Below are 26,216 nucleotides of genomic sequence, written 5' to 3'. Positions count from 1 at the left end.
TTATAAACCCTTTTGTCTAATTTTTTATACTGTGATATTCCCTGATTAAATATAGAGAGAGGGGGAAGAGAGGGAGTATTAGAAATAGAAACTTTAAAATAATACATAATCATATGTAATTAGAAATCTTTTTAGAGTTTTATTAATCCAATCTTCCACCACCCCCAGATACTTGTAGTCATTTTTTGAATCAGAATTTTATCACAAAACTTGAAGAAATGTGAAAAAATTCAAAAATAATTAATTCCCAGCTACAGCATTAAAGAATGCAAATTAGGTTAGGTCATATTAAAATCCAACACCCCCCCCAAAAAAATTTTTTTTCCTATCCTTAATTAAATAACAAATAATAAAGGAGCATAAAATTGGAGATGAATAGAATAGAGGCTCAACACAATTCAGCTGTGTAGGCCAGTATTTGCATTGCCAGGAATATGCTTGGTGAGGCAGATGGGTCTAACCACATGCGCAGCTAGTTTCCCACTCATTGCTGGGTAATGGTCTCTTATTCTGTAAAAAAGCTGCTTGTCTTTGGATATCCATTTATCTGACTCAGCATGAATGGATGGCTGGATGAAGGAAATAGCGGACAGGTTATTCTTTTAAAGTCAGACAGAGTTCTTGCTCCAAACTGATATTCATCAACATTGGAGCAGTTCATGTCTGGGAAAGTGGCAGCTTAATGTTCCTCGGAAAAGCCATGAAACTGAAATCAGAGTTGTACAAAGGAACCCCTTCCTTTCCTTCAGGGAAAAGATCCTGAAGGAAGCTGTCTCTGGAAGAGAAGATCTCTAAAGGTCAGACACTTCATCTTTCTTCCTAGCCCTGCAATCCCACAGTTCTGTGGCAGTTTTACAGAGGTCTTGACTAATGGCAGAAGAGAGGCAACGATCCAAAAGTGAATAAAAATTTTCAATAGGAAGGAGTCGATGAGCTGAGCTGATACATCTTCAGGGATCTATTAAATCTATCAATGTTGTCCCATTTTTATAATAAAGCAATTTATATAGTTCAAGAAATTGGAATAAAGTTGTGGGGAAAACAGTATTCTTGAAGATTGTCCCTACAGAGAATGTTATTCTTTCATGCTTTCATGTTTGCGTTGCTACTGAAAAACATAGGTTGGTGGAACAGAATTGACAGAAACTCCTTTGTTTTTTGACAAAACAATAATCCTTATGAAACCTTTGTTTTGGTTGCCAAGGTGTTTAATAATTAATACTCAGTGAATTTAGTATATACTACCATAATAGCAGACTGGACGCAGGGGTCTCCAACCGTGGCAACTTTATGACTTGTGGACTGCAACTCCCAGAATTCCTCAGCCAGCATGCGCTGAAGAATTCTGGGAGTTGAAGTCCATAAGTCATAAAGTTGCCAAGGTTGGAGACCCCTGGACTAGAGTGTGTACACTACTAATCTTTGCCTGGAGCAACATTCTGAACTAGGGAGAAGGAGGCAAAAGAATTTCTGCCTCTTGTAAGGCAGTCCTGAGGAAATGAAGGCAGGTGTTTTCAAGGCAATACTTTCTCTCCATGAGTAGAAAATGCACAATGTAATTTGTGCAGCAAGATATGAAACTAGTTCTGTCTTTCCTAAGGCTAACAAATCTGTTTTGCAAAAATCCAGACATTCACTAGATGGCAGTTGGTTGGATTTTTACAAACCAGATCTGATACCTTAGCTTTCACCAGCACAAATGATCTAGTTTACAAAGCATTGCATATCTATTATAAAAGAAATGTTTCTATTATGGCATGAATCACTTATGATTGGTTATTTGGCACAAAATGTGCAGTAATCAGGCCTTCCCCAATTTATATGTCAAATCCAGATGTTCTATCTCAAAGATCTTAGAAAAAAGACACTAAACAGAATGGAGGGATATGCCCAATGTCAATTAAAAGCCTATTCTGCCCCCTGCTGGAATCTAGTTCAACATATTGTTATTCAATTATTTGAAAACTATTGAACAATGTAGTGTGGTGGTGTGTGTGTGTGTGTGTGTGTGTGTTTGTGTGTGTGTGAAAGAGAGAAAGAGAGAGAGAGAGAGAGAGTTTTATACATTGTAATTCACTAATATGTAATGAATAACCCATTCTTATGTTGGTAGTTTTTATTTATACTGTGAAATACACAGTTCATCAACTTCAAACAAATTACCTATATATCAATAAAAGAATTACTGTAAAAAGGAAAGAATTCTGAAAGACATAGCTGAATTCCACATCTATTGAACATCCTTAGGCACAGTTTTAAATTATTAGTAAAATATGATTCAGACTGCGAAAAAGATAAAGTTTGTATGTCAAATAGATGAAGAATTTGAATATTTAGGGTAGAGATGGGAATTTGAATAGAAGAGCATCAAATATTTTGAAAACTATACTTAGAATTGTTTTATCTTTGGTATGATGTTCCAGTTTTGATTTCTAAAATGAATAATGCTTTTTCCCAAAAATGTTGTGTGTGGGGGGGGTGAGGTTTTAGAGGTTGGACCGTTTTTCTTTTTTCAAATGTAGTAGCAATGTTGCAAAGTACAACAGTACTGGAAATGTTTTTGGTTTTTTTTGCATTTATATCCCGCCCTTCTCTGAAGACTCAGGGCGGCTTACACTGTGTTAAGCAATAGTCTTCATCCATTTGTATACTATATACAAAGTCAACTTATTGCCCCCCAACAATCTGGGTCCTCATTTTACCTACCTTAAAAAGGATGGAAGGCTGAGTCAACCTTGGGCCTGGTGGGACTTGAACCTGCAATATTGCAAGCAGTTGCTGTTAATAATAGGCTGCATTAGCCTGTTGCGCCACCAGAGGCCCATGTTTAGAAGTAGAATGTTTAGAAGTAGAATGGAAAAAAATTGGAAAGTTGTAATTCCATTACAACCTGCATAATCCTATTAAATTGTGCTTAACCATATATCCCTTCAACAGATTCTATGCGATTTATACTAGAAACATTCTTTGATTCATTCTTCGGAACAAAGGCTAGCTAACTGTAAGAGTGTTCTTAAATAATACCTTAATTGAAAAATAAATCTGATTTAAAATTTAATTGGAATTGGAATCTGTTCTTGGACTATAATGTTCTATAAGAGCCATCTAAATATCTTGATTTGAGGATGTTTCAAATTATACGATCAATGTAACTTATAGTGTTGATTTTATACTATTGTTTATGTACTTGTTAGGGAGGTGATGGCTCAAAGGGCTAGGATGCTGAGCTTGTTGATCGAAAGGTCGGCAGTTCAGCGGTTCAAATCCCTGATGCTGCCGTGTAACAGGATGAGCTCCCGTTACTTGTCCCAGCTTCTGCCAATCTAGCAGTTTGAAAGCACATAAAAAATGCAAGTAGAAAAATAGGGACCACCTTTGGTGGGAAGGTAACAGCGTTCCATGCGCCTTTGGCGTTGAGTCATGCCGGCCACATGACCACGGAAACGACTTCGGATAGCGCTGGCTCTTAGGCTTAGAAACGGAGATGAGCACCGCCCCCTAGAGTCGGAACAACTAGCACATATGTGCAAGGGGAACCTTTACCTTTTTTATGTACTTGTTACTGATTTCTGCTGTGTTAACCATTTAGTTTTAAATCCCACGGGGATATTTGGATGCTGTTGAAACATCATTAATTTTATAAGTCTTTAGTAACATATATGTTACTTTATTATCTTAGATTTTTTTTGTTTGCGCCACTGTACTTTGTGTCTTATTTCTTGTTCATACATCTTTTTCTATATTTCTATATTCTATATTTTTCTATTCTATAATAGCAAAATTATTCATTTAGTATTTCAAAAATACTAACTAAGTGAAGAAAAAAGTGGACAAGGCAAGCTGAAAGAAAAAGACAGAGCACATATTTTAGATCTGTGAATCAGGATTTCAGTGTGGCTCACAGCATACACGCCCAAATCCAAGGATGCAGACTTTTTCTTTTTTTAAAAAGTTAATGTCAGTTTTGGAAGGCAATTTTCTTCTTTGCTTTTTAACTGCCACATATTTTAGCTGTTGAAGTTGGGAGGGGGTTGTTGTTGGAGTGGTAGAAAATTAGTCATAACAACATTCCGCATTCAAGGACATCCTGCGTCTGATGGAAATTGCCTGAAGATTGTATCCAATTGAGTGTGAAGAGTTGATTGGACTATGTGATGAACTTGTGGGTGTGGGGCAGGGCTGTGAACTGTCAACTGGGGTGGAAAACTTGAAAGCTTTCAATTTCAGGTTTTCCCAGCTGTGCCAACACGATATCTCTAATAAATTGGAACTTTGAGGAACGTCAAGCCTCAGAGCTTTATTTCATTGGGGGTGTTCCTTGGAACCCTGACAATTAAAATACAAACATATAAGATTTTTCAAAAAATGCAAGAGGTCCTTTGAACTTCTTAAAACCAAATCATTATAGAAATAGGCCACAAAATATCTTGCTATTGTAAAGTTACCCAGTAACACTTATTGAAAAGAACAGACAATGTAGAATCTGTATTTCCAGAGCTCATTCTTGATTAGGTGCCATCAAATCAGTGTTGACTTATGGCAACAATGTGGATAATTCTGGTGTGTGTAACAATAGTAAAGGTGACCATGTATCTGGGCTCCACCGGTCCTTCTCTCCTATTACCTTATCAGCCCTCTTCCTCTTAACTGATAAATTCTTTTTTAAAAATTTATCTTTGCAGAGACCTGAGTGAGAACCTTCTTCAGGCTGTGCCCAGAAAGGCATTCCGTGGAGCCACTGATCTCAAGAATTTGTGAGTGACCATGGTAGATAGGATAGTGTGCCACTGCATCATGCTGTTGATTTTATCATTGATTATGTGCCATCAAATCACTTTTGCCTCTTAGCGCCCACCATCTTTTTTTTCAAATAACAATATAACAGAGTTTTCATATCAAATGATCTAAGTGCCAAAGCCCACTGCAACTACATCACAAAAAAGGCTTTAAGAGTTGTAAACCTAATCTTACGTAGCTTCTTCTCCAGAAACACTACACTGTTAACCAGAGCTTATAAAACATTTGCTAGACCAATTCTTGAATACAGCTCGCCTGTCTGGAACCCATACCACATTTCAGACATCAATACAATTGAACGTGTCCAGAAATATTTTACAAGAAGAGTTCTCCACTCCTCTGAATACAACAAAATACCTTATGCCACCAGACTTGAAATCTTGAATTTAGAAAACTTAGAACTCCGCTGCCTTCGACAGGACCTGTGTTTAACTCATAGAATCATCTATTGCAATGTCCTTCCTGTTGAAGACTACTTCAGCTTCAGTCATAACAATACAAGAGCAAACAATAGATTTAAACTCAATTTTAACCGTTTCAATCTTGATTGCAGAAAATATGACTTCTGTAACAGAGTTATTAGTGCTTGGAACACACTACCTGACTCTGTGGTCTCTTCTCAAAATCCCCAAAGCTTTAACCAAAAACTGTCTACTATTGACCTCACCCCATTCCTAAGAGGTCTATAAGGGGCGTGCATAAGAGCACAAATGTGCCTACCGTTCCTGTCCTATTGTTTCATTATATCCAATTAATATAGTTATTACATATCTATGCTCATATATACGCTTATATATTATGTATTTATTTTCATGCTTATGCTTATATATACTGTTGTGACAAATAAATAAATAAATAAATAAATAAATAAATAAATAAATAAATAAATAAATAAATAAATAAATAAATAAATAAATAAATCTCGGAGGTCCTCTAGTCCTCTACTCAAGCAGGAAACTGTATAACATTTCAGACAAATGGTTGCCCTATCTCTTCTTAAAAACCTCCAGAGTTGGAGCACCCACAACTTCTGGAAGCAAGTCGGTCCATTGATTAATTAATTGTTCTAACTGTCAGGAAATTTCTCCTTAGTTTCAGGTTGCTTATCTCTTTGATAAGTTTCCACCCATTGCTTCTTGTCCTGCCTTCAGGTGTTTTGGAAAATATAGATTGACCCCCTAAAATTTTTTAAAATAATTTTAATTAAAGATTACACATAGAAAGAATGAAAACTATACAATCTAAAAAAATATAAGAAAGAAAAGAAAAAGAGAAAAAAGAGGTAATTTCCCCATTCATCCCAATAAATACAATGTAAATAATTTATCATGTCAAGTGCTATCAAACCTGAGGAATTCATCATCCTATACTATATTGTCAATACAGTTTCATCATCTATTCCTGTGGTTTTTTTGGTAAAATAGAGAAGTGGCTTATCATTGCCTTTCTCATATAGTATGAAAGGATGGCTTCGCCATCATCAGTAACATCTCCAGCTCTTCTTATATCATTGCTGCTCAACATAAATACTCAACTTGCTTTAAATGGGTAGCCAAGTGACCTTTGTGACTTAGGTACCCTAGTGGGAGTATGTACTCTTGGGATATGTAATGTTTACTCGCCTCTCCCAGAAACCTACCCCTGAAATGAGGCAGCATAACAAGATGAGGCAGCTGATGATTTCATAAGTCTATGCAAAGGAAGATAAATAGGTTAAAAACATTGTCTGCCACTTATTATGCAATATTTGTGGACACTGTTCCACTCCAAATCATAATCTCTCCAAACAAACCTTCCCATCATCAGTTCTTGCAGTTCTCTAATGCTCCTTTCTGATCACAGGTTTTTTTTTGTGTTCCTTCACTTCTCATCTACTAAAGCTGTGCTGATGTATGGAACATCTTATTGTACAATACATATAGAATAGGTAGCACTTTTATCCTATCTTTCTTCAAACAGGCAGCTGGACAAGAACCATATAAGTTGCATTGAAGAAGGGGCCTTTCGTGCTCTCCGTGGGCTGGAAGTATTGTAAGTATCTCTCTTAAGGAAATATACAAGAGTTGTCTTTGTAGTCTTCCCCAATCTCAGGATCTTCTAAATCTGTGGATTCCAAATCCCCAAATTATTATTAATAGTTATGCTGTTTGCAGAATTTTGGAGTTGAATTCCACATTGTGGGTACCAAGATGAAAAAGGTGTTCTTATCTTTTGCATCCCAGATTGAGCTACAGACTTAGAAGCCATGGGCAATGTCCTCTCAGATCACCCCCTATGAAAGAGGATTTTGTAAGAGAATTCATAGAACCCATGGCTTCCCTTCATTTGTGGAGTCATTTAGTAGATAAGTAAATGGTTATCAAACTGTGAAGGGGTCCCCCATATGTGATTATTAGGAATTTGTGTTTCTACTTAAAGCTTAACCTGATAGTCTAAAGTGCTTCCCCTCCCAGGCATGGCTGATAAGGAAAGCAGTTGCTTTCTGGTTTGAGGAACTGAGAGGTTTGGATATAGGGATGGGACTGCTGTTGGGGGAATGGAAGAGTATTGTGGTGCTGATGGGTGTGGACAGGTTCAGCAGGCTCTGGCCAGTTCTGGAGAACTGGTAGCAGAAATTTTAAGTAGTTCAGAGAACCGGTAAATACCACCTCTGACTGGCCACACCCCTATCTATTCTCTGCCTCCTGAGTCCCAGCTGATCGGGAGGAAATGGGGATTTTGCAGTATCCTTCCCCTGGAGTGGGGAGAGAATGGAGATTTTACAGTATCCTTCCCCTGCCACACACACCAAGCCATGCCCACCAAGCCACGCCACACACACCAAGTCACGCCCAAAGAACTGGTTGTAAAAAAATTTAAATCCCACCACTGCATGGGGGAATATGGTGAGAATCAGAGAGTGGGTTATTTCCAGGGATCATGAGACTGATGTTTGTTACTGGTCTCGGGGTCAGCTCCTCAGTCTAAGCCCTAGTATCCTGTCAGCAGATTTTCAGAGACTTTTAGCTGCTGCTTCTGAATGCAAATTTGGTTTGTAAGAAGGCCTCCCTTATGAGTAATTTAGTTACTGACGAGAGGGCTGACTGGGCATGTATCATTTCCAAAGTTATATCCAGTTAGGTTTATAGTCTGGCATCAGCTGAGATCCTAGGGCAGGGTGGAGGTGTGGTAATTGTCATGTGGGATGTCATATGGCTTTCAGAGCACTGTACCACATGTCACTGGATATGAGGCCCTGCTTATTAAGCTGAGCTGTAGGGATCAGTTGGGTTTGCTGCTCTTGTACCATTCTCTCTGCTGCACAGCAGTCTCTTTGCCTGAACTCTGTGACACCATTTCTGGATTGGGAATGGAATTCCCCAGACTCAGGGCCTTATATATATATATATATATATATATATATATATATATATTTTTAAATTGTGACTGTTTTAATGTATTTGTTTTTAATTAAGTTTAAAATCACTTTCTTGTGAGATGGACTACTATATAAATAATACTGTAGATGATAGATAGAAATACTATAGGTAGGTAGGTAGGAAGGTAGGTAGATAGACAGACAGACAGACAGATAAAATATATTTCAAGTATTAAGTGATGCTCTTCCTTTTTCTCATTCCTGCAGGACTTTGAACAACAACAATATCAGCTCCATACCCATCTCCAGCTTCAACCATATGCCCAAACTGCGTACTTTGTGAGCACATAAGGAAATGGCTTCTGGGCGTGATAGGGTGGGGGAGGCAGAACATAATTGACTGGGTATCATATATATCAGGAGGAACCAGAAATTAATAAATATAAGAATTTTTGACTGAAATGCTTATTGACAATTTTAGATTCTGTAGATTACCTTTAGGATTAATGTGTTCACAGTATGAAACGCTCCCAACATGTTGGGTCTGATATGTGGAGTTCTAGCCAAACTAAGGTACTTTGGAAAACCCAAACAGGGGCAATACTGGTAGTTCTTGGATAGAAGAACACCAGATAATCTCAGGGCTATAGGCTGGACCGGAAAGCAAAAAGCAAAAACTTGTTGAAATCATGACCCAATTCTTACTGTTGCTATAAAAACTACTCGTACAAATCCAGGTAGACACTAAAGCTTGACTTGTGAGAAACCATAATAATATGGGAAGATCTTCAAAAGTTTAGTTGTGTGCCCAAGGACATCTAATTCAGTCAATCACAAAACCAGTGATATCTCTTTATTGGATGTTCAGGCAACATATAGCAAAAAAAAATACCCTTTGGGGAAACAGAATCCCACCCAATTTCAGAAATATCTAGTGTCTCACAAGATCTAGCAAGACATCTATCATCAGTAGCCTCTCCCCATTGGCTTGGCCATTGTGCCAATCAATGCTTGAGAGATACATTCCGTGATGCTCCGCTTTAGCAGTAACATCTCTAATGAAGATATTTGCTTTTTGGCTACTTTTTTCTTTTTCTTTGAAGACTTGATATACGAAATTGGACAATTGAATGGGGTTATGATTCTTACCATACAACAGACTGAATGGAATTAATTAACCTGGGCATGACTCAGTCTGAGGTTGGTTAGTGGAATAGTTGACTATCTCAAATGGCCCTTTTTGAGTGCCTTCCAGGAACAATGTGGGTGGGTGAATGCCATCATTGAAGAGGCAAACAAAAATCTGGATGACCATTTCAATCCACTTCTTAATGCAGGATTCATTCCTATTCCTATAGAATCAGAATCTCCTTTCCAGGAAATGTCTCCAAGTTATCAGTCAAATTCATTAGCTTACCTATTCTCTAGAACTGGCTTTGTAAATTAGAAGTATCAAGCAAAAGGTGCTTTTTTTTTTTCTTTCCTCCCACACCTTTACTTTGTCTCTGCAGCCGCTTGCACTCCAATCAGCTGATCTGTGATTGTCATTTGGGTTGGCTTTCCCAGTGGCTCCGCCAGCGACCTACTATTGGCCTCTTCACACAATGTGCTGGTCCTCCATCCCTTCGTGGTCTAAATGTTGCAGAAATCCAAAAGAACGAATTCAGCTGCTCAGGTCAGTGGCATCAGTGAAGTGCTAGGAGCTTTCTCCATGGGGGCAAAAAAAAAAAAAAGAATTTTCCTCCAAGCTTTGGAAGAAAATCCTCTTAGGATTCCCCAAACAACCAGGAGGATGGTCTTGTCTGCTTTAAGGTTTAATACAGACTAGCTAGCACAGTGGTTCTCAACCTTTATAGTGCTGCGACCCCTTTAATACAATTCCCCACGATGTGGCTACCCCAACCGTAAAATTATTTTTTTTAGGCAGCGATCTCAGCGCGCCTCAGCAGCTGCAGAAGGGGGGAAAAAGCGTCAAACTGGTTTTTTGAATTTATCGTGCCTGAAGCTGTATTGGCTAGCGATCTGAACTGCTTGCAATTGCCTTGAGGACGGAGGCATTAAAGCGGAGACTCCTCCCTTATTAAGTTTATCGCGCCTGAAGCCAGATTAGGGTAGCGATTGGGAGTGATTGCAGCTGGCTTGAGAGGGAGACATCAGAGCAAAGATTTCTCTCTTTTTTAATTCATCGTGCCTGAAGCCGAATTCGGCTAGCGATTTGAAGAGCCTGCAGCTGGCTTGTGGAGTCAACCTTGGAGCGCGATTCTTCGACTCGCAAGTATATTTCCCATATTTCCGATGGTCTTAGGCGACCCCTGGCAAATCATCATTTGACCCCCAACGGGGTCGTGACCCACAGGTTGAGAACCACTGAAGCACTTGTACCAAAGAGTCAATGGTTATGCCTGCCAATTTCCCTTCTACATATAACTACTCTTTCTTTTACGATAATATTATCTCAGGCAGCTTTCCTATTTCTATTTTTAGTTAATGCACAGCAGAAAGTGTTTCATGCTGCAACAATTACCTGTGGTTTTGAAGAGAATTCTGTCTGTCATGGGTTCTCTGGATTGATCAAATATAGCATACAAGGATCTTCATGTGAACCCAGTTCATTAAAAATATTATTATTGTTTGAGGCATACCAAGGATAGAAATACATTTATTTCTCTGTAAGATTTACTCCTTCAGCCAGATAATTATCCAAGTGACATTCAACTAAAGCATGCATCAGAGCTTCACAACTACTTATCCCTCCCCCTACCTTATGGCATCTGCCTTCAAAGAAGGAGCCAATGTAGCAAATTGTTTTATGATCTAATTACTCTACCATTCCAAGATGAAATATCTTCCTGCCTTCAATAATATTGTTTCTGTTTTATAGTAGCATGCCTGTTCTAAGCTGTAGCAGGGCGTAGAGCTATTACTAAATTCTCCAAAGAGTTAAGCAAAGGTTTGAGGTAAAAACTTAACTGGCAACCTCTTGCAGCTAACATAGTGTTCATGCTTTTGAATGGTTTCCTCCCTTTGGGTGTCTGCACCAGACAGATAGATCTCATGCCATGCTGTCTTCCCCCTTCCACAGAAATGTTTATTCTATTTCCTCTTCAGTGATTTTCGATCACAGTGTAACTTGCATCTCTTCAGGAGACAGCATAATATCTTCACTCGCTAGCTATCCTTTTTCTTTAAGACATCTCTAATGTTTCTACTAGCTTCCTGCCACCTCCAGTTTCAACTTTTTCTTTCTCTAAAAGACGTGTGTGTGTGTGTGTGTGTGTGTGTGTGTGTGTGTGTGTGTGTGTGAAATCTTTTCTCATTTTTCTCCATCTTTTTTCCAGTCTCAGATTATCCCTACCAATATAGCTTCTATGTCTGGGAGATCAGAAAAACGATATAAGGTGTTTACATTTTCTGTTCTGTCACATTGCTAACCTGCTTTTTCCATTCTCTCTGGTTTCTTTACTCATTGCACACTCAGCCTTGTAAAAAGGCATATTTGCCCCTTTCTTTTTACAGTTGGTATACTTGCTGTCCCTCAACGTTTGAACTCAGTATTGGTTCTGATTGACCAAAATGAATATGAGAGGTATCAGTTCCAGTTGGCAATGTTTTCTTGAAGTCTCAAATCAAATATGGACTTATTATATTTAGAAATTTACATATTTCTAGTCCATACTCTCTCCAGCTTGCAGAGGAAAAGATTTAAAAGTGGTACAGCAATACATTTTTATTTTGCATTTGAAGAGTTTACACAAATTTAACTACCAGTATTGTCTATACTGTGACCCTGTGTTGAAAGATGTTGCTCAAAAATAGTCAGTTAATTGAGTAAATTCCTTTGCTTAAGTCAAGCCAAATTTTCCCCACATTATAACATAATATCTGCTCCCAAAGATTAAGTGCATATATAAAGGTCTCTTGTGTGCACTGCAGAAACATTCACCTTTGCTCCTCTTGTATAGAGAATCCAATAACTTTCTCCTTTTCTTTCTCCAGGCCAAGATGATGCTACCAGAACTCATATCTGCAGTTTTTCATCTGGGTCCTGTCCTGCCATGTGTACTTGTAGCAACGGCATTGTAGATTGTCGTGGCAAAGGTCTAACAGCTATCCCTGCCAATTTACCAGAAACCATGACAGAGATGTGAGTAGGAAACATGTTGGGTAGGGAATAATTATGTGACCTAGTAGCAGTGGAGTTGGAGGCAATTTTATCCAGGAGGGTTTTTTTTATTTTTGGCTCTAAAGGGGGCTACACTGCCCAGTTCTCTTCGGAGAAGGGCGGGATATAAATGCAAATAAATAAAAAAAAAGTTCAGACTTGAACACAATCTAATGTTCCTTCTGCACTTACAGCTTTTGCTTGAGAAGCAGTTAAGGAATGTTGATTGGAAGAGACCTATTTCTGTACTCCTATCTGGATTAGAAGACCCTATTCATAGTCACTGATGACTAGGTACCTCTAACGTGGGTTACTGGCATGGGTTTGCCTTTGAAGAGCACTTGAAAGCTACAGCTGATCCAGAATACAGTGTTGTGAGGAGCTATGGGTGCACCTCAAGTAACACTGCTACTTCATGAACGGCACTGGCTGCCAGTGGGCTTCTAAATGCAATTCACGGTGCTAGTTGTCCCCTATAGCACAGCATAGAGCCTGGCTATTGGCAAGACCACCTATCTTTGATTATGTCTCCTCATTGCAAGCATTGATGGAACATGAGATAATGCCTTCTCTGCCGCATCTACCCTATAAATAGCATTGTCGCCCAAGATCCAGATGTTCTCTATCCTGACTGCCTTGCAAAATTTTCAAAGACTTAGCTCTCCCTAAGGGAGTGTTAGGCCAGGCAGCTTTATAAACTTGTTTTAATAGTTTTGGTTATTTGAATCACTTATTGTTTTTAGTTCATTTTATTTTGTCAGATGTTATTTCTTGCTTTTAATTTGGTATAGCACATTAAGTTTTGTATGGCATGGACAGCCATATAAATTGCACGAATGAATAAATGAATAGTTGTCTGAATCCAACTTTTGTCTGTTTAAGTGAAGAAAGTGGAATATTAATGTATTCAAATGTATAAACTTTTTAAAAAATAACTTATTCTTGTGCTTCCTTCATTTATCAAATCAGCCCTGAAATTCTATTATGCAGACAAAATTATGCAGACAAAATATGAGAACTATCCTAAGTAATAAGTTTTAAATAGTCAGTTCATGAATATTTTATCTAGGCTTAAATATAATTTTTAACTCGTGCATTATATCCAAGTAAATATACTAGGAAAATAGATTATGTAGATTTGCAGACTGAGATAATTGAGAAATTATTTACTGTGTGATCATGTGATTACATCCACATAAGTAGCTTGCAAATGAATGTACAATGTGCTGAACAGCAAAGTGTGTATATGATTACTAAATCATATACAACTTCACTAAATGTAAAACTCTGCATGGATTTCCAAAATATATACTATAGCAATTTAATTGTATAAAAATATTATTAATTAATCTGCAAGCTGAGCTGAAAGTCATGCTAGATAGGCATGGACAGATAGGCAGAACTCTCCTTTCTCTTACGATTCTGTTTGCTCTCTAAAATGCCCCTACTGAATAATATAGTATTTCATCTATTTTTATTGGTGTACCCCAGTTGTTTTCTTTCTAATGCTTGGCTTATAACACAGACGTCTGGAACTCAATGGCATCAAGTCCATTCCCCCTGGAGCCTTCTCATCATACAAGAAACTGCGTAGGATGTGAGTGTCTTGATACAGATCATTTCCATCCAATCATTCAGCTTCTATCAATTACATTTCTCACCACCTTTGGTTTAGTCTATGCTTCTTTGGCTGTGTGCAATCTTTGTTCATTATACAATTACTCTTTATTCTTGATATCTATCTATTATCCAGGTGGAAAGGATAAATTGAACGGCAAATTAGACCTAGATCAGAGACAAGGCATTTGAAATCCACAGGTGGCTAGCTATCCTTAAACAGAAAGAATGAATCCAACTCTGAATCTCAGGAGGGTAGTGCAAAATTTTATTATGTTATGTGGGTAAAGAATGGAAGTAAAAGGAATAGGCCAAGATTTATATATTTCTTCAGATTTCCAAGGTTATCAAATGGTCCCTTTGCTGTCCATTATTGTCACAGAAAATAGCTACTTATGGTTATCTATAATTCAAGACTTTTAAGATTGAAATGGCAAATAGACTCTTTGGGGGAAGAGTTTACAGGGAAGAAAAGTGACAAGGCTTTTGAGTGTTTATGAATGTTGATTTTGTCCTATATGTTCTAGAGACCTCAGCAACAATCAGATTTCAGAAATTGCACCTGATGCCTTCCAAGGCCTCCGTTCACTCAACTCTCTGTGAGTAGTCAGTGGGGGAAAACATATGAAATATATTACTATAGTTATGGATGCAAAACCCTGGTTGCATGTTGAGAAAGAATGTTCTTCTTTCATGACTCCACTTGTACAACTTAACTGATGCCAGCCAGAGTAATTCTTACAATATCCTGAAAATTTCAAGCTGGAACTCCCTAAAGATGCCAGTCTCTGTTCCCTGTTTCTTTGACCAATATTTTCTATAGCTATTTCCGTTTCTAGATACTGCCAAATCTCCATTCTTAGAAAATCATTTGGCTCATCTCCTAAATATAATGCGTATAATAGTTACCTCATAATTCATTTTCATAGTTAGTTTCAGAGAGAAAATATTTCTCTGAATCAGGTTTTCATGCCATTATGCTGATTAATTACATTACACTATTGCAATTCTTCCTTTCGGGGGGGCTTGCAGTAGAATGTTTGAAAACTGCAGCTTTATAGAGTTTTAGCTATTTGTCTGACTTAAGCGGTTGCATATTTTGGGTGTATTGTATACACCCTATACTGTATACCTATAAGTATACAGTACTTATAGGAACCCAGATATTAATCTTTTTAAATGCTAAAACATTGCTGTTGTGTGCGATATAAGGAAACTGTGTATTCAAAAGTGAGCCTAATATTGAATAATGTATGATAGCCTCTTCTCACAATACACTATATAGGGCATCACTAATCCAAGAACTGATTTTATTTCTTTTCCAGAGTCTTGTATGGGAACAAGATCACAGAGTTGCCCAAAGGAGTATTTGGGGGCCTCTATGCACTACAACTACTGTAAGCACCAATAAGAAAGATAGCTAAATGGCTATCTGGATATCAGCATAGTAGGAGACCCTTAGATACCTCTGTTACAATCATCTAGAACTTCATTTCCAGCGACATAGTTATTATTTATTTTCAGAAACTAACAGCCTCCTCAGTTGCTTAAAAACTGAGGATACTGTACTCTATTTTCCACACTGCCTGCCTTACTCATTTATATTTTTTCCACATTTTCACACCTAGTTGCTATCATTTCATTTCCAGCATCAGCTTCTGCATCTCTTCCTAGCCTACCTTTATTTCTGTTCCATCTGCATTATTCCAGACAGAAACATTATTTGTTTTTAGCCCTATAAATCTTCCCTGTGGACTTTTCTCTCTATCCCTTTACTTGGCTTGAATTAGGGCTGGATAAATAGCTGTATACTTTTTGTCATTTTCCAACCTTAAATGAATGGCATCTCATTTTTGCATCAGTTCACCATCAAAAGCAACTACATGAAAAGTCATACAAATTATCCTGTGCATTTCATTGTTTTATATATATTACTCTTTCTTCTAATCTACAGTTTTGCAAGCAGTTTCCATGAGTCAATTAAATGTGGTACATTATTCCTACTGAAATGTGCATTTTTATGTGAATATAGCTAATCATACCCCTTGAAAGATGCAAATTTTTATTTATTTGTTTGTTTATTTATTTATAAAATAAGTGCTTGAAAGATGCAAATGTCAAAGAATAACTTTAATTTTCATATTGACTTGGAAGTATGCATTAGATGACTTCAGATTAAAACACAGGTTTAATTTATTTCTTTGTCTGAGCTTTGCTAGTAACTTGGTGGGGTGGGCACTTGGGTAGGTCCTTTGCATCATGAGCAAATAATTTTGTCTAGTATCCAGTACTGTTATCACAGCATGTGCACACATTACTATAGTATGATTGCTCCATCACTCCAGGCTACTGAATGCCAACAAGATTAACTGCATTCGGGCAGATGCCTTTGCTGACCTGCAGAACCTCTCACTGCTCTCTCTTTATGACAACAAGATCCAGACCCTGGCGAAAGGCACTTTTGCCACCTTGCGTGCCATCCAGACACTGTGAGTGCCGGCTTCTTTACAGATTTGTCCAGTGATGATATGGGGTGGTAGGAGGATGGTAGAAGATTTGAATTCTGGAGGGCCGAGAGGAAAGCAGGCCAGAGTCTGAGGGAAAAGAACCAGGAGATTACAACAGAAATGTCATCTAAAAAGAGACAAGAAGTCCTGCTCTCATTGGAAGTTACTGACTCAATACTCATTGAGCCAATGTAGTGTTTTGATTAATGATTGGGGTATAACTGGGCAGACTCAGATTCATGCCTGTCTTTAATCCCAGAAGCTCATTAAGCGATTTTGCACCATCTCTCAGCAAAACCCATCCCATGGGGTTGATGTGAAGGAAAAAAAAGGAGGACAAAGTGGTCCATATACTGCCTTGAGCTCCTGGAAGAAAGGCAGGTTATAAACCTAATGAATACATAAATCATGAATAAATAAAATAAAATAAATTCCTAGATGTGTTCCAGAGCCATTAGCATGCGTCCATGATTTCTGAGACCTGCCAAAGACAGGGGCTACTGAAAAAACATTCAGCTTTGCACTGGCTAGAAGCACCATCTTAGCAACCACACATGGCTCTCAGATCTACCATCTGAGCTGCCCATAGATTCCTGAATGGTTATGCTCAGTTGTTCCTTTTTCTTTCCTACTGCAGCCATCTGGCCCAGAACCCCTTTATTTGCGACTGCAACCTGAAGTGGCTGGCAGACTTCTTGCGTGCCAATCCTATTGAGACAAGTGGTGCTCGTTGTGCCAGTCCCCGGCGTTTGGCCAACAAGCGCATTGGACAGATCAAGAGCAAGAAATTCCGCTGTTCCCGTATGAACTGCTTTCCTGCTATAGGGTTGCTTTTGAATTTGGGTCAAGGAGAGTAATGATGGGTGCCCTTTGTATGTTCTAGCACACCTTTCAAGAGATTTTGTCTCAACAGACTATAAAGAACATGTAGAAATGTTCTCCTATCCCTTCCATCCTTCCTTCCTTCCTTCCTTCCTTCCTTCCTTCCTTCCTTCCTTCCTTCCTTCCTTCCTTCTCTTTCTTTCTTTCTTTCTTTCTTTCTTTCTTTCTTTCTTTCTTTCTTTCTTTCTTCACATAATGCCTCCTTTGCATTTTAGTACCCCCCATTTTTAAATTTTCTTGTGCCCGGAGGTCTAAGGAATCAGGATACATATAAACCATAAGCCATCTTACACCCTGAAAGTGAACAATAGGAATGGCTTGGTTGAAATGATCAATTAGTCTGCAATTCAATCTCTTATTTAATGTCTAGAACACAGAGATAGATCTGTTTACTATAAATTGGTCAACTAAGTGTTCTAATCTGAAAAAAAAAATCTTGTGCCAGAACATATGTACAGACTTGCTCTAATATGCCTGAAAGAGTTGTGTTTGCTGCATTTGCATTAATACTCTTTGCCCACCTTTCTTTACAGCCAAGGAACAATACTTCATTCCAGGTAAAGGGAAAACATTATAATGGGATATGGTGGGATTAATGTATTGATTGAATGCATATACCTTTCTTTGCTGGGCAGAAATTTCAGAATTTCCCTTTAAGATGAATGGTTTATGTTAAAACTTCCAAGTGCCATTGAATGGCTTATGTTTAAATAACTTACGTTAAAACTTCCAGGTGTAGCTCAAGCTACTGACTTTTACCTGTAAAACCTTTCATGGTATAAGCCTTGTTATCTAAGGGAGCATCAATCTTCTTTAGTTTTTGCCTGTCGTGTATGGTTGTCCAAAGTTGATGTACTTCAGGAGCCATCTATTAAGCAGTATCATCTGATGGGATCTAGAAAATGTGCCTTCACTATTCATGTCCCCCCTGAGGCAACATTGTCTTCCTCTTCCCCAACCATGTTTAAAACAATCCTTTAAAAGGTAGTCTTTTCTTGGTTTAGAATGGATTACATGTGGGGTAATATAGGTAGTCCTAAACAACAGTTTGTTTAGTGACCATTTGAAGTTACAATGGTACTGTAAAAAATGACATCACCATTTTTCACAGTTACAACCATTGCAGCATCTCCATGGTCAAAATTCAGATGTCTGGCAACTTACTCATATTTATGACAGTTGCAGTGTCCTGGGGTCATGTGATCAGCTTTTGTGACAAGCAAAATCAATGGGGAAGATATTCCCTTAACAACGGTGTTACTAATTTAACAACTGCAGTGATTCACTTAACAAGTGTGCAAGGAAGGTCGCAAAATGGGGCAAAATTCACTTAACAAATGTCTTGCTTAGCAACAGAAATTTTGGGCTTACAAGCACAATGTTAAGTTGAGGACTACCTGTAATTATGCAACCAGGTACTTTCCCCCCAGTTACAGTGGCTTTGCTTGTATGTTGCTACAGCACCTCCAAAAACAGAACCTCCACTTCTGAGGCAGATGGAGAGAGCAATGGATAGCCTGAGTTAGTTAGAAGATGAACTAGAAATCCCAATGGGAAATTTTTTATAGAGCAGAGTTATAACTAGAGTTAACTTTTAAAAGCAAGCATCATGAGATCAATCCAGATCCTGATCCGATGAAGTGACATAAAACACTTACGTGGAAGTGCTTTTATTCCTGAATATGAAATGCAAGAGTACAGTTGGAAGGCTAACCAATGGAAAATTTACTTTAATATTTTTGCAGGCTGATCTATCAAGCTCTTTTTATAGAGATAACAGGGGTAGAGAAAGGATTTTTGTTTTGTTTTTGCAGATGATCTCTGCTCTCTTCTGTTCTGTGCAGAGAAGTGACAATGATTATACCCAAGTATAGAGAGTAGTAAGCGACATTTTCTTGTGTTCTAGAAGAAGGTTCCCTAGTAGTACAGTTATCTTTAACTTACACTTAACTCACACTTCGTTTTTCTGGCAGGTACGGAGGATTATCATTTGAACAGTGAATGCCATAGTGATGTGGTTTGCCCTGCCAAGTGCCGTTGTGAAGCCAATGTGGTGGAGTGTTCCAATCTGAGGCTGACAAAGATCCCAGAGCGCCTCCCACAGGCTACTGCTGAATTGTAAGATCTGAACTTGCCCTGCCCATCATTGACCATCCATTCATGTCTTTTCACAATCCAAACAGAGTGTTCTTTCCTTCTTTGTTTTTCCTATGGCTCCTTCACACAATGAGTTGCGAAGTGTCATTATTTTTAGGATATATTTTGCCACTGTCCCTTAATAAGATAAAGTGAGAAGAGTGCTAGGCCCAGTACTTTTCAATATCTTCATAAATGACTTAGATGAGGGAATAGGAGGGGAACTTACCAAGTTTGCAGATAATAAATACTAAGCTGGTAGGAATAACAAACATTCCTAGATGATAGGCTCAGGATCCAGATGGATCTTGACAGACTTGAACACTGGGCCCTACCTAACAAAATGAAATTTAATGTAGAGAAAAGTAAAGTCTTACACTTAGGAAAAAAAACCTAAAAGTACACATATAAACTGGTGAAACCAGGCTTAATAGCAGTAACTGTGAGAGGGATCTTGGAGTCAACAAGGTGCAGCAGCAGCCAAAAAAGCCAATGCAATCCTAAATTGCATTAACAGAGGAATACAGTCAAGATCAAGTAAGGTACTAAGACCACCCTATAAAGCCTTAGTAAGACCACACCTAGAGTATTGCATCCAGTTTTGGTCACCACACTATAAAAAAGATGTTGAGACTCTAGAAAAAGTGCAGAGGAGAGCAACCAGGATGATTAGGGGACTGGAAACTAAAACATATGAAGAATGGTTACAGGAACTGGGCATGGCTAGTCCAGTGATGAGAAGGAGCAGGGGAGACATGATAGCAGTGTTCCAATATTTGAGAGGCTGCCACAGTGAGGAAGGGGTCAAGCTATTATCTAAAGCACCTGAAGGGCAGACAAGAAATAATGGATGGAAACTGAACAAGGAGAGATTCAACCTGGAAATAAGGAGAAATTTTCTGACAGTGAGAACAATCAACCAATGGAACAGCTTGCCTTCAGAAGTTGTGGGAATTTCATCACTGGAAGCTTTCAAGAAGAGACTGGATTGCCATCTGTCAAAAATGGTGTAGGGTCTGCTTGAGCGGGGGGCTGGACTAGATGACCTACAAGGCTCCTTCCAACTCGGTTAATCTGTATCTGAAATGCAATACCTTTTCCACGTGCAGCCTCTTTGGAAACTCTGTACAAATGCTCATGTCCTTCTCAGGAAATCCCCAAGATTTTCAATGTGCCACTCACTTCATTTTTTCCTTATTCTGGATGATTTTTGTATAAGAAAGCATGGGTATTATATTGTATATGCAGCGTAAGTCTTTGCTGTCAGGCTTGCATGCTTGTTTTACTTTCTTTCCGTGCAGACGCCTGAATAACAATGAAATCACAGTGGTGGAGGCGACAGGTATCTTCAAGAAACTTCCACACTTAAAGAAAATGTGAGTTATATGGATGAGAGCTTCTAGGAACACATTCCTCCTTAGATAGGATTTTGGAGTGAACTTTACAGCATAGAAATATGTTAAAAAGATGTGGCAGAGAAAGAGCTGTTTAAGTTCCTACAGGCATTGGTATAAATAGATATAAAGAACTATATGAAGTCCACAACAAGGGCTTTGTATAATTATAGCACCCTCCTGCTTACATTGCCTACCAATTTTAGGAGGCATATTCTGATAGTAGAAGTATTACATAGATATTTTAACTATTGTTATTCTTCAGGAAACAGATGCAAAAATGCCTAGACTTTGATCAATCTCTCAGCAATCTACCTGAGGTTACAAAATTAGGCCTAAAATTATGACAGATGTTTAAGTGGGTGCAGAAGTAATCTAGGGGGAGAATTGAAAGCTGCTAAATGAAACACACTTCCAGTATTGGCTCTATCAGAACTAGTCTTCTTTTGTTACTCTTGAAGTGACAGAGCCTGGCAGACTGTGAACTAAGATGCAACCCTTCCTCTATTGACTTCCTGCTCTTTGCTTTCCTAGAAATTTGAGCAACAACAAAGTCTCAGAGATCGAGGATGGAGCCTTTGAGGGGGCAGCCTCAGTGAGTGAGTTACATTTGACTGCTAACCAGCTAGAGTCAGTGCGCAGCTCCATGTTCCGAGGCTTGGATGGGATACGGACACTGTAAGTTACGGGAATATTAGGGGGGAGGAGCACCATTTTGCAGAATGTTGATGCTTCTTGCTGACAACTAAATAATTGTTACTGCAAAATGGCTTCTTCCGATCTTCTCTTTTCTCCCCAGGATGCTGAGGAACAATCGCATCAACTGTATTCACAATGACAGCTTCACTGGGCTGCGCAATGTCCGCCTTCTCTCCTTGTATGACAATCAGATCAGCATTATTTCACCAGGGGCTTTTGATACATTGCAGTCTCTTTCTACTCTGTGAGTTGTGAGGAAGGGAAATTTTAGTTTAATATAACACATGGTCCTGGATTTTTATGTTATTTTTCCTTTCCAAACTATTCTCTGGTCTTAGAAATGTGCTTCCATCATGAACTGATCCAGGTTCTGGGGTGTTCCCATTTTAAACTTGGTATAGTTATCAGAGAACTGTTTGCAAAGAGCCACATCTCTGGAGTCATGACTAGACAAGAGGAAATTTTCATTTGTGAGACTGGCCCTCTTTACTTTCAGCTGGGGGCCATGGTTGAAATGCTGTAGTTGCTAAAATAGGCATTTATCACTGTTTCAAACCATGGAATATTGCTAAGAAACTATTTTGCATATTGCTAATATTTGATTTTATTTTGCAATTTTGTAAGTCTCTTTATGGGGGAGTAAAGCTATTAAAAATACACAAATGGTAACAAATGAATATTTATACCATTTGCTTGAGTCAAAACAGAACTTCATCTTATCTTTTAAACTTGCTCATGCCCTTTACAGTTACAGGGGGAGAACTGAGATACAAGGGCAACAATTTGCCTAAGGCAATTTATGAGTTTATAGTTCAGAGGAATGATTTGTGCAAGATTTCTTAACTCAGAACTCCTTGATTCAGTTCATGATCTCCCCAAATGAAAGATGCTCCTCTAAGTAGGGTTGGGAAAGACACGAGAGAACAGAACCGTTCTGCTGAGTTGGATCAAAGCTCTATGTTACCCAGCATTCTGTTCTCACAATGGTCAACCAGAAGCTAACAGGAAGTCCACAGGCAAAACACTAATATAACTACTTGTGTTCTCTTTTTTTTTTTCATTCTTTTTTTTTTCTTTTGTGCTTTTTTTTTTTTTTTTATAAAAAGTTTTATTTTTACAATCATATCAAATAATTCATCCAATGTACAGTTGTATACAATTAGTCGCGCTTGCCCAGTCACCACCACCCTTTTTAACACTCTTCCCTCTTCTACCTTCTTTTACTTTCCAAACCTTCCTCTCCTTCTCTTATCTACATCCGCTCCTCCCTCCACCCTACACCTTCCTTCTCCCTCTACTATCCCTCTTCCTTCCTCTTCTCCTCTTTCCTACCTCCTACTCTCTCTTTCTCCTCCTCACTGTTCTAAAATGGTAACTGGGCAGACCCGACCCTACATTAATTATATTTCTTCAATAATCCCTGTACATTAACCATCACTCCATCTCTACCACAACCCCCCCCCCTCCCCTTACCCCCACCCCACCCCGACTTCCCAGAACAAAATGCAGGGTATCAAAACTAACAATCATAATCCAAAATAATTCCTAAATTATAATCTCTAGTCACACCACACTTAGTCACACTCTCAATTCCCCTCTCCTTCAAAAATATATCTAATACAAAATATTTCCTAAATTTACTCATATGCTATTCGATATTTTTTTTATCTGATACTTATTTTAAATATAATCAATCCACATTTTCCATTCTAAAATATATTTTTCTAGTGTATAGTCTTTCAAGTAAGCGGAGATTTTTGTCATCTCTGCCAGATTTGATACTTTGAGTGTCCATTCTTCGATTGTAGGTAATTCTTCTTTCTTCCAATACTGAGCAATCAAAAGTCTTACGACTGTTATTAAGTTCAAAATCAATTTAGTCTCTATAGCTGTATAGTCCATAATTATTCCTAGTAGAAAGAACTGGAGTAAACTTAATCTTCTTTTCAAAATATTCTGCATGATCCACCATACTTTAATCCAAAATGCTTTAACTTTTTTACAAGTCCACCATATATGGTAATAAGTAGCATCTTCACAATCGCATCTCCAACATTTAGCAAGATCTAATATGTGTTTCTTGTAAACAAGTAATGTCATTTTTAAATTGTTTCAAATAATGAAATACTTTCCTTCTCTTCATGTGAATTCAGGCCATTAACATTCCAAGATAATAGTTTAATTGCCATTATCGGCCAAAGGAAACTTTTGGAACACCAGCCCCAGTTCACTTTTTACTTAAGGCCTTCCTCCTCCCACTGTTTCCGTTGTAGTAGTTGCCAGTTGTTGTTGTGCCTTCATCTCTTGTTCCTTGCGATTTGCAGGAGCTCTCGTCAGCCTTTGTTCTTTTGGATCTATACCCGTCGTAGGTATTTCCAACACTTGTAATAAATCTTCTTCCATCACAATCTGTTCTTGTACCTGCTTCACTTCTCTTCCTTCACTTCAGCCTCCTTCTTCTAGCTTCCAATGGGGAAGACTTCCAACTTTTAATACCTCAACATAAAATTCTCTTGCTTTTCCAACCGTATTGAAACGATGTACTTTCCTGCATAATATACTATTATACCAGTTGGAATATCCCATCTATATTCAATCTGATGTTTTTAAGTTCATTCACCAGGAAGGCAAATTCCTTCCTAGCCCTTAACATTTTGGTGGAATTTCCTTTAATATCAAAATATCTTGACCAGCAATCTGAATCTTCTCCCCTTATATGAAGCTTGCAAAATCTGATTTCTCACTGTTCTGTTTGTAAAATAAATAACAACATCCCTTGGCAACTTTTTTGCCTTGCTATCCAAGAATTCACACGATATATTTTATCAATTTGATAAGCCACATCTGCTGGACGAGCTGCTAATATCTCAGCAAATACTTCAGAAAAATTTCCTTAAATTCTCTTCCTTATTTTCTTTCAAACCTCGAATTCTAAGAGCAAATTCCATATTTCTATATTGTATCAAAACTATTTCATCCTCTGTTTTTCCATTTTACTTTGAAATTCATCCATTTTATTTTCTAATTTTAAATTATGTTGCTTAATTTCTTCAACCTCCTCTTCCAATAAAATCACATTCGTTGCCAAACTTTGTACTGCCATTACAAATCCTTCTTTAACTTCTTTATTTCCCACTTGAATTTCTGATATCTGCTCTTTCATTTCAGACATCTCATCAGTTATTTCTTTAAATTTTTCTTCTATAAAGCCTTTTAAGTTCTCTTGTAACGCCTCTAAATTCAATGTTCTAGTCTCTGCTGTATGAGCTGGAGAGGCACCAGCTGATAAAGTTCCAGAGCTCTTTGTTACAGTAGACTTTAATTGTTTGGCTGCCATCTTCTATAAAATTATTTATTTATTTATTTCCAACTTAATATTCACTTTAAATCTTCTTAACCTCTAAGAAACACAGTCTTTTAAAGCAGTATTTAAAAATCTCCCTAGATTCTATCAGCAGGCAGCAAAGAGTTAAAGAGTAAAAGCAGCAAGTAACATGCAAATTACCAACTGCAGACAGCAAACGCTGAAAGTATCGCTTTCGCTTTCCACTCGTTAACTTGTTAACAATTCGCCTCCATTTTTTTACTGTTTTCAAGCTTGTTACAAAGTATCGGGGAATCGGCTTGGCTACTTGCATAAAGTTCTCCCACTTTCGTTCTGTCCGGTATAATCCTTTATTGTCCAAAATAAATCTCGGCGTTTGGTCGTGGTGATTGGTTCCGCCAAAGCAGAAGAATCCTCGGATCTGGAGCACTTCGGGTTACTGGAGGGAACTTAACCCTTCGAACCCCTTTTTTCTCAGGGGCTTTAGGGAAATTCAACCTCTGCCCTCAGCTCACCACCTTCTCCTTCTCCCGAAGAGGGGGTTTTCCGAACCGCTGGACAGCAGATTTAAGCTGTCCTAGCGATTCCACATAATCCAGAGGTTGGTGATCGTAAAGATCACCCCCATCACCTACGGTGCCAAACCGGAAGTCAACTACTTGTGTTCTCATTGCAGAAAAAGAACTATGTTAGAAGCTTTTATGAATAATTTTTTTTTAAAAAAAAGGCCATATAGGTTGGTAGCCAATTTGAATGGTCTGCAATTGGGCTGTTCTTGAAACCTTGAAGAATTCATGGTAATCAATGAAGACCAATCTTAATTACCAGCAGCTCCCCAATCCTCTTGGAGAGCTGCTGGTTATTCCTACAGACAGTAATTATAAAATGATGGTGTAACATTGTCTTAACGTCCATGTTTGGGAAAGGGTGACATAAACAATGCTAAACTAGATGGCTAGTAAAGAAAAGAATAAAAAAGAAAATATTAGGACAGGGACAGTATGCACGCTGGTGCGCTTATGCACCTCCTTTACAGTAGACAGTCTAAGGTTAAAGTTTTGGGGATTTGGGGAAGAAACCACAGAATCAGGTAGTGCATTCCAGGCATTGACAACTCTGTTACTGAAGTTTTATTTTCTGCAGTCTAGTTTGGATCGGTTTACCATGTGTTTGTATCTATTGTGTGCTCTTGTATTGTTTTGGTTGAAGCTGAAGTATTCATTGGCTGGTAGGAAAGTGTAGCAGATGATTTTATGTACTATGCTTAGGTCAGACCAAAGACAGTGAAATTCTAAGTTGTCTAAACCCAAAATTTTGAGTCTGGTGGCATAAGGCATTT

General features: G+C 38.2%; 1 protein-coding gene across 1 annotated transcript in view; it reads left to right on the top strand.

Annotated features, from left to right (window-relative positions):
* Positions 1–26,216, top strand: part of SLIT1 (slit guidance ligand 1) — a 177,896-nt gene that overhangs the window by 114,689 nt on the left and 36,991 nt on the right. Inside the window, exons 5-19 of the mRNA XM_058189305.1 lie at positions 4,683–4,754; positions 6,757–6,828; positions 8,423–8,494; positions 9,667–9,830; positions 12,152–12,299; positions 13,843–13,914; positions 14,462–14,533; positions 15,260–15,331; positions 16,280–16,423; positions 17,079–17,242; positions 17,857–17,880; positions 19,297–19,441; positions 20,761–20,835; positions 21,388–21,531; positions 21,653–21,796. Coding sequence (XP_058045288.1) covers positions 4,683–4,754; positions 6,757–6,828; positions 8,423–8,494; positions 9,667–9,830; positions 12,152–12,299; positions 13,843–13,914; positions 14,462–14,533; positions 15,260–15,331; positions 16,280–16,423; positions 17,079–17,242; positions 17,857–17,880; positions 19,297–19,441; positions 20,761–20,835; positions 21,388–21,531; positions 21,653–21,796 — 1,584 coding nt within the window. The remainder of the gene's footprint in view (positions 1–4,682; positions 4,755–6,756; positions 6,829–8,422; positions 8,495–9,666; positions 9,831–12,151; positions 12,300–13,842; positions 13,915–14,461; positions 14,534–15,259; positions 15,332–16,279; positions 16,424–17,078; positions 17,243–17,856; positions 17,881–19,296; positions 19,442–20,760; positions 20,836–21,387; positions 21,532–21,652; positions 21,797–26,216) is intronic.

The sequence above is a fragment of the Ahaetulla prasina genome, chromosome 6, assembly GCF_028640845.1.
Source record: "Ahaetulla prasina isolate Xishuangbanna chromosome 6, ASM2864084v1, whole genome shotgun sequence".
Classification (NCBI taxonomy): domain Eukaryota; kingdom Metazoa; phylum Chordata; class Lepidosauria; order Squamata; family Colubridae; genus Ahaetulla; species Ahaetulla prasina.
Note: the sequence above shows the minus strand (reverse complement) of the source record. Positions and strands in the feature narration are given on the sequence as shown.